The sequence below is a fragment of the Nestor notabilis genome, unplaced genomic scaffold (genome assembly GCF_000696875.1).
Source record: "Nestor notabilis isolate BGI_N333 unplaced genomic scaffold, ASM69687v1 scaffold14470, whole genome shotgun sequence".
Taxonomy (NCBI): Eukaryota; Metazoa; Chordata; class Aves; order Psittaciformes; family Psittacidae; genus Nestor; species Nestor notabilis.
In genome coordinates, this window is record NW_009911719.1 from 76,662 (window position 1) to 90,271 (window position 13,610).

Sequence of the window (13,610 nt, forward strand, 5' to 3'; positions counted from 1 at the left end):
AAGTGACCTAGAACAGAAACACAAGAGTCAGCAGACAGAAACACAGGATACAAGCCACTACTGCACAGCATTGCATTTGAGGGGCAGTGCTAATAATCCTGTGCTGGTTACTGCCCCAAATTGCTTATGAGAGAGCCGAACAGCCAACACTAAGAAGGGCTTGAGCTCATGTTAAGTTCTCCACACTCTTCTAGCCTCCTCCACTGAAAAACTGCACTTTGTTAAGCCTGTAGGAGAAGCTCTTTGCTAGTGTCACCTCTGCAGCAATGGTACTGGCCACACTGACAGGGATATAGTACTTTTTGCTGAGAGATGCCCAACAGTAAGCAACTCCAAAGCCTGGCAGTGGTGAGCACATGCACACATCCCTTCCAACCTGCTGTGCTCCTCCAGATTTGCATGCTTAACTAACACAAGGACTTGGCTTAAGGTCACTTGGACAACCCCCAGTCAGGGTCTGGGCTCTGAATACACCTAATATTCAGTCCTTTTGGTTTTCAAAATCAGCTCACCTCAATTGCACATACTGTAAACACCAAGCAAGGGCTCAGTGATTGCGGGGTGGGTGCCTACATTTGTTTCCTTAAGCATGTCACTGCTGTCACATACTAGCTTGATTTCTAGTCAGTATTAAAACTTCAGAGTTCCTAAAACATTTAGGCATCTGCCTGCCATATTTCAAACCTTTATGCCGACATCTAACTCTTGCTGCTAAAGACCTACTTAAATCATAGACCAGAGTTTATGTCCTGTTTATGTTCTGCATTCCGGTCAAGAGTTAAAGCAGTAACAAACTACTTGTGGCAGATCTCCACCAGTATGCCACTTAGGCACTTCTGAATCCCTTAACCTTCAGCAACGGGGGAAGAAACGCTTCCCTTGCACCTTTTACAAGGTGTTAGGCTGCTTTCTGAAAATGGACTCACTTCTTCACCCCCACAAAAGGGAGGGGAGCACAGAGGAAAGTTATGCCCCTTCCTCACTATCTCTCACAGCTACTCAAAGCAGTTGCTCAAGGCTTTGACCAGGGGATGCACATTGCCTCCTCTGGTGCCTACCTTGTCCTCATAGTGTGCCTGCAATCAAATGGCAGGGCTGGCCCCTACCTCCACAGCCACAATGGACATACCAAAGCCACAGGAGGAAGAGAGGTCAAAGCTGCTGAATTACAGCAAGGCTGGTTAATGTAGAAGGCTGAAGGAAGACAGGGAGATTATCAAGCCTCCAGTGGAGAATGCCAAAAACTCTGTCCAGGAGAAAGGTGAAGGAACCAAAGGTTCATTGTTTCCAGTACCCAGGGGACTGTTTGTTCCTAAGTTCTCTGTTTAAAATAGAAAAGCTATTTACCTGAGCTCTCTGGCTTTTGTTTCATTTTGCTTTCTTATTCTTCTTGGCTGAGGGGCTTTGGGGTAGGAAGAAGAAGGAGAATGCTATGACTTTCAGATTCTTTTTATAACGTTTCCAAGAGAATCACTTTCTCTTTACTTCATGTCTTTTATTTTACATGGTGAAGAACTCAAACTATTAAAAGCAATGTGAAAGAAGACCACACGTGAAGAAGAATTCACAGTAGCTTTTTACATACAGTGATGCATGTAACAGCAGTTTCTTAGGGAATAAAGCAGGAATATGACAGTTTTAAGTCAGATGAGTTACACAGAAAACAGTTTAACAGCACACCATTTTCAGTAACGTTGCTGCAAACATGTGGCTTTTCAGAGGAGACTGAAGTAACTTTTTGCCAGATTTATTTCCCCCAAATGAAGCACATTTTGAATGCTTTAAACGGTCACAGGAACAGAAAAGTCAAGCTGTACAAAACACAAGTCAGCTATCTTGCACAATAGCAATCTAAGATTGCAAGACTGCAAGATCTGGACTGCACTAGGCCAAGCTGCTAGAAATAAAAAGTCCTGACTGGAAAGTTTGCCCACAGAAACAGCCCCATCCTTGGGCTCCTCAAGAGAGGAGAACTGAAAATCTTTCCTGTTTGTTGAAAAAGATGATACCATTAAAATACTGAGGCTATCTGGAGGCTACAAAGCACTTACATGCAGCTCTGTTACTGCTATCATCAGGCATTTACCTGCAACTGATTTCATAACAGCATACAGCACTGCCACAACAGATAACATTCCTGTCTCCCTTAAGGCATCCACAGGGTTGCCACACAGTTCAGCATGAACTCAAGGTTTCTCTCTTTCTACCTCTGCTTGCAGTTCAGCAAAAAAATGTTCCACTATACAACACATCTGTATCTGTCAGCATATAAATGAGTGTTCAGTGAAACCAATGCAGACTTAAATGAAATTTAGTTACCTTTTCTCAGAAGCTTTTTGAAAAATTGAGAGGAGTGATCCATTAAAAAAAAAAAAAAGTGAATTAAAAAGTTACAAGATGCCCTACACTCATCAGTTCCTAATGTCATAATAGGGAAAAGGCAGACAAAACCACTTCAGTCAACATAAATGGGAAGGAAAAAAGGCTGCAGGTGACTCAAAACTCTGTACCGGGGTGCAAGAGCAAAGGATTACTAGAAGGCTAATGACTAACAAGCCCAATTTAAACAGCTCTACAAAAAGGCAGCTCTTGCTAGGTTTGACTTTATATACAGCACTGTGACATCTAAAACAAATAACCATTGAGGCTGCTAGTTATTTATACCAGCTGAGTAAACTGCTTATTACTGCTCTCACTTCAATTCAGCTCCATGTTACAGGTGTCTCTCCTAATACCACTGTAACACTCAGTCAGAAAAGGCAACTTAAATGTCATGCAGCAAACCATGAGATTTAATTTAGGGAAGCTTCAATTACACTGTCAAGCACTGTAGAAAGTGAGTTAGGCAGTACATGGACCAGCAGTGTCCAAACTGTAATGGGAAACTGTGCACATTAACACTTCATCTCTGAAAGGACCCTTGATAGTCTAGCGAGCAGCATAAAATGCCCTAGCCATCACAAAGAGACACAGGGTAAGTGCTGCAAGAGCCAGTTCTTTACCTATTTTAAGGATGAAACACTTCAGGATGTCCTCCAAAATCAGGTTATGCTGACCCTTAAACCTTCCTTGCAGTAATCAGGCAAAGGAAAGATAAAGAAAGAGCTTTTCCACAGTCAGCTAATTGCAGTATGAGGGTGTCATCAACCACAGTAAGATGTAGCGTGTTGCTAATAAACAAGTCACACTTCCTGAATGAAGTGGCAACCATCACAGAGGCCTAAAGATCATTATTTGCAGAGCAAGAAGAAAAACTTCCTTTGAAAGAAAAGCAGAAATGTGCCCATTTTAAAAGGTAAAAAAAAAAAGTAGAATAGCCCTTCCCCACAAATGTATGACTGCTGAATCTACTGAATGCAGAACTGACAGTATAATGGTTAGAAAGAATGGAATTGCTCTTGTGCTCTTTAATGTGTTACATTAACACACATTATTGCCTGAAAATTAGATTGCTTTCTTATAGATCTGAACACTGCTTTCTTTTTATGCTAAGTCACATACAACAATGAGAAGACTGGGTTCTATGCTGGTTTTACAGACTTGCCAGAGTTCTACAGCAAATTCGCAGCTAACACATTATACATGGAAAAAAGAAAAAAAAGAAAAAAAGAAAAAAAAAAGAGAAACATCAAGAAAAACATCCACAATGTGTGTAATTTGGAGCAAGATTAACATGTCAGAACACATTGCTGTTCCCAATGTAGAAGGGAAGGAACCATTAAAACTTCTCTAGAGATTTCTGACTGAAGTATGTAACCACTGCCCCTGTTCTTTGTGTCTTGCCAGCTGTATTATTACCTTTTAACTACTAAAACACCACTATTCTGGGAACAGCTGCTGTGTTTGGTACTTACATTCATGCTGCTCGTAGGGCGGATATGAAAGTCTTACAGAGATCAAGATGAAGAAGATAAACAGAGGCCAGGCAACTTCGATCAGCAGCTGGAACTGGAAACAACAAAGAAAATATTAAGACATCATATTCAAAATACAGGACAGAAGAGAGTTTCCAGGACAATCCGCTCATAAGCCAGGACAGTTGTGCAAGTACTGCCTCATTTCACATTGTCTATGCATTCCAGGACCAAGAAGTTTGTTCCTCCAGCTTCAGAGGATAATCTGCAAAGAATTATAGACTTTTCTCATTGATATGTGCCAGTTATGGGACTAAACTGGATGTGCTTAAGGGCTGTTTCTGGCTTTTTGTAGTTCTTTTTGTTCCCTGACTGAAAGAAACCTTCTTGTGAATCTTCCAAAACTGAGCTGGATTTTTGGCCTCATATTTTAGAAGTAGTGGGAAGAAATTGCATCCCATTCTCACAGTAAACCATTCAGCTTCAAGGGGTAATGGGTTTAAACTTAAACAAGGGAAGTTTAGATTAGATATAAGGAAGAAGTTCTTCACAGTGAGGGTGGTGAGGCACTGGAATAGGTTGCCCAAGGAAGTTGTGAATGCTCCAACCCTGGCCATGTTCAAGGCCAGGTTGGACAGAGCCTTGGGTGACATAGTTTAGTGTGTGGTGTCCCTGCTCATGGTAGGGGGGTTGGAACTAGATGATCTTAAGGTCCTTTCCAACCCGAACTATTCTATGATTCTATATCAGGCACAGAAATTGTGCCAGTGCACAGCTATGCCAAATATTTCCATTTCAGTGCTGCACAAGTATATTGGTATCAGGAAAGCAGAGATTCTAAAATTAAGCTCATACTTAGTTTCTGTTTTGGTTTAGTACACATTTGTTCCCAAAGATAGGCACTCACTGGTCCAGGGTACCTACAGACAGGTGGTGTGTGTCAGATAACGACGAAGAACTCAGTTATTTAGAGGGACAAGTATAAGAAAGGTCTGCTATTAAGTGGAGAGCATTTTTTAAGACAGGAAATTGAAGCACAAAAAAATTCACTGAGATGTGCTGCATCCTAGAGAAGCATGCGGACAAAGCAACACTTCAGCCTAGAGCTTCTGAGACACAAGCTGAAGTTTCCCAGGCTTGAGCTTCACCAGCCATATCCCTCCATTCCCAGTCCAGAATGTAAAATGTAAACATACATTTTAGGTAAGCCATGAGACAAGGGAAACGGAAAGCTTTCTATGCTGCTACTTCTTATGTTTTTCCTCCTTTGGGAGAAGGAAACCAGAATGTTTTCTTAGTCAAGTAAAGAGAAATCTTTTCCCCTTCTTTCCTGGAAAACCCCATCTTTTCTAATATGATGCCTACATCACTCTTATTACAAGCCAGATAGGATAAGACTTGGGGTATCAGTGGGATAGAGAATCCCTACAAACATTTTTTCCCATGTTACACCATTAACAGCTAAAATTAAGCTCTTGACACTCAGCACAAGACACTCGATGCAAACTTTGAGATGAGACTTCTGGGTCACTGTCATACCTCAAAATAATCTCACACTGTAATAACAGCATATTAAATCAAATTAAAGCAAATGCCATTTGATCCATCTAAGATGGCACTTCACAGACACCCTTAATGGCTGACATCCAGCCAATAGCAACCCTATCTGGAAGACATAAGAATTGAGCATCAGAGTCTCCCAGGCACATCTGGTTAACAGTGCCAGGCTCTGCAGGATGAGTCTGGGATACTGGGAAAAATAACTCCCATTATTTTTCATGCACATACTGTATGACTACTGGATAAGACACACTAAGAAAGATGCCAGGCAAATGCCTCAGTATCTTTGTTTTCTGTTTGTACAATAAACAATGTAGTGGCAGCACACACATAGCCATTAACAGTCACAGCCTGCTTCCTTCTGCATTAAACAGTGGTCTGGCTCCAAGAGGTCAGACGCTTAGAGCTAGGGCACTGACAACTTGCATATTCCTTCTCCTTTCAGGATCCTGTCGCAGCTGCTGCCAGGATGGCCTATCAGAGCTCTTCCTCCTGACAGAAAGGTGGCTGTGAAACCAGGGCAAGTCATTCTCTCTTCCAGCATCAATGGCCATGCTTTGGCACACATCACAGCCCTCTGCCACTCTGGCCGTAGGCAAGAAGCATGCAACTGCTACTACACTGTCTGGGAAGAGTGGCATCAGCTGAGCTTGTGGAGGCTTCTCAGAGTAATCAAGTTAGCCTCTCACAGTCCTGCTACTGCTACAGAACCAGTGAGAAAACGCTGCCCTTGAGATCACACCCTTGCTTGCTCAGAGAAGTATCTGCCCCAGTGACACCACATTGAGGTGGTCGGTAGTGTCCAAACAGCCCTGTCGTTGAAGGGGTAGCCTGGCCAACTGCACACATAGCTCCTCAAAAGAGAAGCTCCTCAAAAGCATGCCCGATTATGGTTAATTACACAATCATTAAGGTAACCACATGCTGGCTACATGCACACCGTATACCTCTGCACACATACGTCTAACTTCAGATAGACAGGCTCAAGGGAAGACAGAGAAGGGAGGGATGCAGCTTGGACTGATTGAGTTGCACCTTTACAGCTGAAGACTTGCTGCTTCATGGCAGCCATTGAAATGTCCTTAGTGAGAGACAGCTGTCAACTACTGTACCAGAGTCTTGCACAGGGTCAAGTTCAGTGTGTCAGTAGCATTTCAGTAGTTTGGACTCCATGGTGCTGTTCAACAAAAATTGAATTCTCTTGCTCTGCTCCTAAAGGTCAGTATGTTCCTTCCCTAACACTTCCTGACCTTCCTGTGACAGCATTTTTCATCCACTGTGGCCTTTGCAGAGGAAGAAAGAGATACTGAAGGGGACAGGTCTCAGGTTCATACTAAGTAGACACTGAAAAATCAAGTTTCCTTTCACGCTGCAACTGCTAGACCAGCCTGGTAAAAGATAGTGAAATAATCTTCAAATCTCCAACCCTTTTGCGACCCCTGCTCCACCTGGAGTTGGAAGAACATCCTATTTGCACTGAGCAGGTGAATCCAAAGGCAGCACTCAGCCAAGAACAAACTGCTCCTAATTTTACTGAGGCTAGTCCCTGAAGCATGCCAAATTTGTACCAGTTGGCTGATGACACGGGATACCATTAAATATTGAGATCTACACTGTGTCAACAGGAAATCTGTTGAGCAAGAACTAACCAAACTATCACCCCATCTCACTATCAACCACTATCTTTACCTTTGTGGGCCAGTTTCAATGCAGAGGACTACCAGCAGCTGACCAGTTTCTCCATGCAAGTTCGAGGCATCTCCTCATTCACAAGACAGCAGGGAGAAAGAAGGGTTTTAAACAGTGAACCCCGCACATGACTTTCTTTCTCCCTCTCCTGTAAACTCCTTCCCCCACACTCCAGTGCTGTTGGAAGTTATCCAGTACAAAGTAACACTTTGAATTGCACACGTCAGGGTGAGCTTTGAACCCCAGCTTTCGCAACGCAGCCCAAACTCACAGCAGCCAAGGCAGAGGGTTCGGTGGGAAGCAAAGGCTAGCCCACGCTTCTTGTGGGAAGAAGGGTAAGGATCAAACTATTTCTGAGCCACCTCTTCAGTAAGTACAAATGGGACAGAGATATCACCAGCACACCCAGCTCAAGGACAACGGTTCTAAAAGTAAAAACAACAGCTGAAACTGTTCAGCCATGCTAACAGTGTGGTGAGATGTTCTGCTACTTTTCTGCCATTTTCTGTTAAATGGCCTTCCCCCCCGATATCTTCAGGTAAAGCCCAAATGGAAACCAGTAATGAGAAAGAACCTACAAATACAGGAACCCCACAAAACCAAGCAATGTCTTAGGCCTTCATCATGAATTGACTGATAATACCAGTGTGAAACAGAGACTATGAGCAGTTTCTAGTTTCAACCCTTTGGGCTACTTGATGCGAAAGCAATACAGAATCTGCCAGGAAGTACCAAGAAATAGCTGAGCAGATCCAAGACCATGATGAAACTACAAGCAGGAAGGCCTTTTACACTGACATACGCTTAGCCTTTTGCTAGGATCTATCACATAGATATTACTGCCACCACTGTAACCACAGAGGCATAGAGGAAACATCAAAGATGCCACAGGCCTTCTCTGTCTGGTTTTATTTAAGAGTGGACTAATTCGAGATTTTGAGTTCACTGGACACAAGTCCTGTGAAAACAAGCCTCAATCAGACACCTGAGCAAAGACTCCAGGGACTGCCTCCACCTCCCAGTAGTGAATATGATAGCCTCCCCTCCCTTGTGACTCCAAGCTTCTAAAACAACCCAGCCCCAACCAGCTGGCAAGCACCCTGACATTTGCAGGGTTGAGAAAGCTTATCGGAGAGACCACTTTCCACTCACCACCTCAGTAACTCATGTTCCCTTCACATTCCCTACTCATACCACCTCAAGGTCAGATTTAACAGGACAGATCCTCTGCAAAGGCCCATTGGACAGGACATGCCCTCGTCCAACACAGTTATCCCTAAATCCCTGGAAGACAAATAGCACATTTTTTCCTGGCTTTTAGCTGCCTGCAGGAGCCACAGCATTCTGTGAGGTCTCATTAATGCAAGGCAGACAAATTTTAAGAACACCATACTGGATTCAGGCTCTTGTGCCTTTGTCCACATGGAAAAACTCTGATTGCATATTGTCTAACAGGTACGTTCCCACACTCCTAACAGATGGTGAGGCTAGCACTTAAACTAATCAGAATGCACCTTGGTAGAAAAACATCAATTGTCTGAATTTGTCTTCACGCCAATGTAACATCTCTTATGCCAGTTCCTTAAAGTATACCTCCTGCGGTAAAGTTACACAACGGGCTTGGGTTTCTCTCCCTGATTGAAAATGCCTGCTATTGCCTCCACCACTTCTGACATTAGGAAATGGCACAATTATGTTGTTGTTGCAGCTTACAGCAGTCAAAAGCTTTTAGACTGGAGCGCACATCCCAGCAGTCTGGCAATGCCTCACCTGCAGAGCAGAGCAGGTCATAGCACAGGTTTCCATTTAACATCTTTCTTGCCGCACACGGCGGTGATACACCCTCTCTGCCATGGTCTGACATGACCATTTCATTATTCCGACACTCTCTCATGCTCAGGGATTCAGGACAGAAGTCTCGAGCACCTTCAAACGCCCGGTTTCTGCCCACCCAACACTCTTTAATTTGATTTGGGTCTTTCCAAAGACAGATCAGTTGTTCTGCCAGGGACCATTGGAGATAAAACATTAAGATACAGGACATTTCCCTGTAGCTACAAGGCTACAACTTAGCCCTCAAAAAGAAAAAAATGCTTTGGCTGATACTTACAGTCTGTCGTCTTCTGTAGGTGAAGTTCTTCCATAGCAGCAATCCCAGCTGCGTCCAGAAAGCCATCTTCTGACAGCAAAGCCTAGGAGCTCCCTCCTGTTGTGCAGCAGCAGTGGCAGTACACAGCAGAGATGATGTGGCTGGGCATTAACTGGGTGGGGGGGAAGAAAAGCAAAAAGAAAAAAAAAAGAAAGAGTTGAAAGGGAAAAGCTGTATTAGACAGACCAGAAAAGGCACCACTGCTTTCTTACCAGAGGCATTCCAGCCAGGTCTCATGGGTCTCAGTTAAGATCAGACTTAGACTCACTGTCTCTTACCTCAGAGCTCTAAGGCACAAAAGAATGCAATACCTGCCAGACAACAATTTGCTTCCTTCCTGCCCAAAAAATTCCAAGAGCAAGAACAAGGAAAAATAAATCACAGGCTTTGAAAGCTGACTTAGAGACTCTTCCTGAATGAGACTGAACCACACAATTCAGCCCTATTTGGGGTTTGGGTTTTTTTTCCAGCTTCTTTCCATATTTACTTTTATAATGGTGAAAAGCCTGATGCCCAATTAGGAAAGCCTTTGTTTTGAAGTCCAGTTAAGACTGCCACTTACAGGAGAAAGTGCTATGCACTTCACAGGCAAAGAAGGAGAAACATTCATTTCCTTGAAGGTAAGTGACTAAGAACAGCCCTGCAGCCATTCATATTTGGATAAAGTGAACAGAAAATTGCTGTTGAATCAGTGTTCAGGTTTTGTAATCACCTGGCTCCCAACACTGTTGTCAGTTGGGTGCATTCAGTACGAACCTTGTGAGAGTATGAGAAAGCATAAAGGGTCAAAAAACACATTCATCATTTTCGTGGCTATTAATAATAGCATTATATAGGCTTCGATACACACAGACTTCCAGGAAGATTCAGTCAAATGGAAGCTTCCTGTGTATTAGTTAAGCATCATTAAACCTTTTCAACAGAATTAATTTGGCATAGATTAATTTGCTTTTGAGTTTAAGGCCACTTCAGATTAAGAGTAATTTCATCCTGAGTAGGCGTCCACACAGGAGTTTAGTTAATCCACATCAAATTATCTGATTTATGTACTTGAATACACCCTGCTGACAGGCTCAGTGTTAACAGAACAGCTAGCAGCCGATCCAAACACACAGTGAGAGACCCATTCCCTCCAACATCTGTTAAACTGGGAACACACATGCTTTTGATTCTACTGTCCCACATACCAGTACCGTAGCCCTATTCAGATTCAGAGTTGCATGCCTGAATGCAAACTGCATTGAAAATGTTCCCAAAATCCATAAATGTGCTAGGAACATAAGACTTGCCCAGGAAATGCTCTGACCAGTCTTACACTGGAGTAAGACTACATAATAAACAGCAATTCTGGATGTGAGCTTTAAGTTAATGAACACTTGTGGCCTTTAAGTCTCTCCCAAAAGTAAATGACATTAATACAATGACTTGCAAACTAAAAACTTGTCTCTAACAATGTATGTCTGTGCAACAAAAAAAAGTTTCCCTAACATGACTAACAAAAACAATTAAATCCATTACACCAAGTTCTACATATAATTACACTGTAGTATCACAACAGGACAACAATGCTTCTTAATGCCAGTACTGGGAAGCAAAGAACAATAACAGATGCCTACAAAACCCTACAAGATTGAACCTCGTGTCAGCGTGCAGGCAGCTGAGTGTACAGTCAGCACAGGCTCATGAACTTCTGCCACGTACTGCTGTAATTCACCGATTTGACCTCTACAGATGCTCCTTCACAGAGGGATGCACGACTGACCTGACAAGAGCCTTCCTCCCCTGCCCAGTGCTTCCTGCTGGTTAGAGCACCCTGACACTAACACACTCCAGCTGCATGCACATCTGGCTTTTAGGCAGTGAATTCCTACACATACTCAGACACTTGACAGGCTAATAGCACATCCACAGCAGAGAATAACACTGCTTTTTGTGAACAATCTCAGAGGACAAACCCTGGCTGCTGAAGACTGTGCACACATGCTCACAGATCCAAAGCATACCTTAGCTTACCAGCCTGGATATACTGCAGCTTGTCTGCATGTCATCATTATACAAAGCTGGAATTAACATGTTAGGCAGAGATGAAACTAAGTAGGGAATGTTACCACTCCTTTGTACCCCTTCCACCGACCCATTTCTGCACAGGATTCAGTGGTAGGACAAGGGGTAATGGGTTTAAACTTAAACAGAGGAAGTTTAGATTAGATATAAGGAAGAAGTTCTTCACAGTGAGGGTGGTGAGGCACTGGAATAGGTTGCCCAAGGAAATTGTGAATGCTCCAACCCTGGCCATGTTCAAGGCCAGGTTGGACAGAGCCTTGGGCGACATAGTGTGTGGTGTCCCTGCTCATGGCAGGGGGGTTGGAACTAGATGATCTTAAGGTCCTTTCCAACCCGAACTATTCTATGATTTGGCAACAGTGCTTTTACTCGCTTTCTAAGCAGCCTAGAATGCTACTTACACAGTGCACAAGTGCTCTGTGACCACTAACCTGGTGCAAAAATCTTTCACAGGACATTAGGAGAATTGCTCTTTTCAAGCATTTTCCCACAAGGATACTGGTCTGCGAGTCACAGACCTCCATTTGCTTTGCTGTGCTCTGCAGCATGCCACAAACAGTAAGCCCTTCTGTCCAAGTCTAATCCTGCAGCTACTGGACAAGTTCAGCATACAGAAGTGGAGGACAGGAAGGGACTGCACAACCTTCTACAATCACTGGTTTTACCTTCAGAAGGGTGTTAAGAGTACCCACTCCATATTGCCCCCTCTACAACACTGTCAATTCTCTGCAACAAGCTACTTACCAGTGCTTTCTAGCAATTACATACAGCCAAACACCAAAATCCACGAATATAAAGTGCCACAGGAAGAGTACAGGAAGAGAGCCAAGAGAGAGCCAAAGGGATCAAGCCATCAATGTAAACACACTGAACTTCTGTGCCTTAATACCCTGCACAGAGGCAGAATAAAGTTTGTAGCAGTCTGTGGGATGTTTGAACTAATCATAGGTTTAATCCACGCCAGTGAAAATCCAGACACTGGTCCTTCACAATTGCAGTCAGTTCACAGGATCCAGAACACAGAAATACTGCTTTGTAGAGGGTGTAGGATTCACATTGCACTAGCGAACTGTACTGAGATAAGGGGATATATCTGATCATTTAACACATCTCAGCTGATCAGCAGAAGCCTGTGCAGCCAAAGATTTAGCTGTGGCCGTCTGCTTGGACTCCAGCTAAACTTTATAGGGACCAAAGCAAATGTTCTGGCCTTCAAATAAGGCTAGCTTGCCTGGATACAAGTTTCAAATGAAACACAAATACTGATTTGTAAGGACTGTGCCTGAAGACTGGAAAACCTGGCCCAGATATAGGTACTACCAGCTAAGTCTGAAGAAAAGAAGGCTGCGTGGAGACCTCACAGCAGCCTCCCAGTATCAAAGGGGGCCTATAAGGATGCTGGGGAGGGACTCTTCATTAGGGACTGTAGTGGTAGGACAAGGGGTAATGGTTTAAACTTAAACAGGGGAAGTTTAGGTTAGATATAAGGAAGAAGTTCTTCACAGTGAGGGTGGTGAGGCACTGGAACGGGTTGCCCAAGGAAGCTGTGAATGCTCCATCCCTGGCAGTATTCAAGGCCAGGCTGGACATTGTCTAGTGTGAGGTGTCCCTGCCCATGGCAGGGGGGTTGGAACTAGATGATCTTAAGGTCCTTTCCCACCCAAACCATTCTATGATTAAACTAGGGGACAGGATCTAATACTGGACTGAACACCATCAGCACAAAACCTGAACCATGTCCAGTTCTTCTTACAGTCATGACTGTTTCAAAGACATACTCTGCCCCAGTATCTGCTACAGACCAGGGAGTACAGGTTTGTTGATGCCTAGAGCTGTCTCCGATTTTGATCCACAAAGGCTGACATATTTGGTTCACTTTTGATACAAGTTAACTAGGTCCATTTGAATTACTAGCGCATCAGAAAATCCTCTGCAAACTAAGAATCTCAGAGGAAAATGGGTTAGCAACCTTTCAGATGTTCTTCCAGCTGAAAATAGACAAGAACTGTAAGCCAGAGACGCACAAAACTGATAGATGCAACACTCCAAGCTCAGTTGGAGCTGAAGTCCACCTGTATGTCCACTTCAGACTAGTCTTGTAAGTTTAACATAGCTGGGTAATTCAACTTGCCATTTAGGACTACAGAGCCAAAAGACATAAATACCAGCAAGTTTTCAATGCAGGCTTTTGGGTCTCACCTAAGTAGAATTTTGAGCCAAGAGTAGAGATCTGTGGTCAGTCCTGACACTTTACTGTCTAAAGGAGCAATAGTGTTTCTCTCTAGAATAAGAAA

The 13,610-nt window shown here is 43.5% G+C and overlaps 1 protein-coding gene across 1 annotated transcript in view; it reads right to left on the minus strand.

Annotated features, from left to right (window-relative positions):
* Window positions 1–9,279, minus strand: part of ABCA1 (ATP-binding cassette, sub-family A (ABC1), member 1) — a 75,610-nt gene extending 66,331 nt beyond the window's left edge. Inside the window, exons 1-3 of the mRNA XM_010016127.1 lie at window positions 9,214–9,279; window positions 3,833–3,948; window positions 377–387 (exon numbers count right to left, since the gene is read on the minus strand). Of these exons, the coding sequence (XP_010014429.1) occupies window positions 377–387; window positions 3,833–3,948; window positions 9,214–9,279 (193 nt within the window). The remainder of the gene's footprint in view (window positions 1–376; window positions 388–3,832; window positions 3,949–9,213) is intronic.
* Between the last annotated feature and the right edge of the window lie 4,331 nt (window positions 9,280–13,610).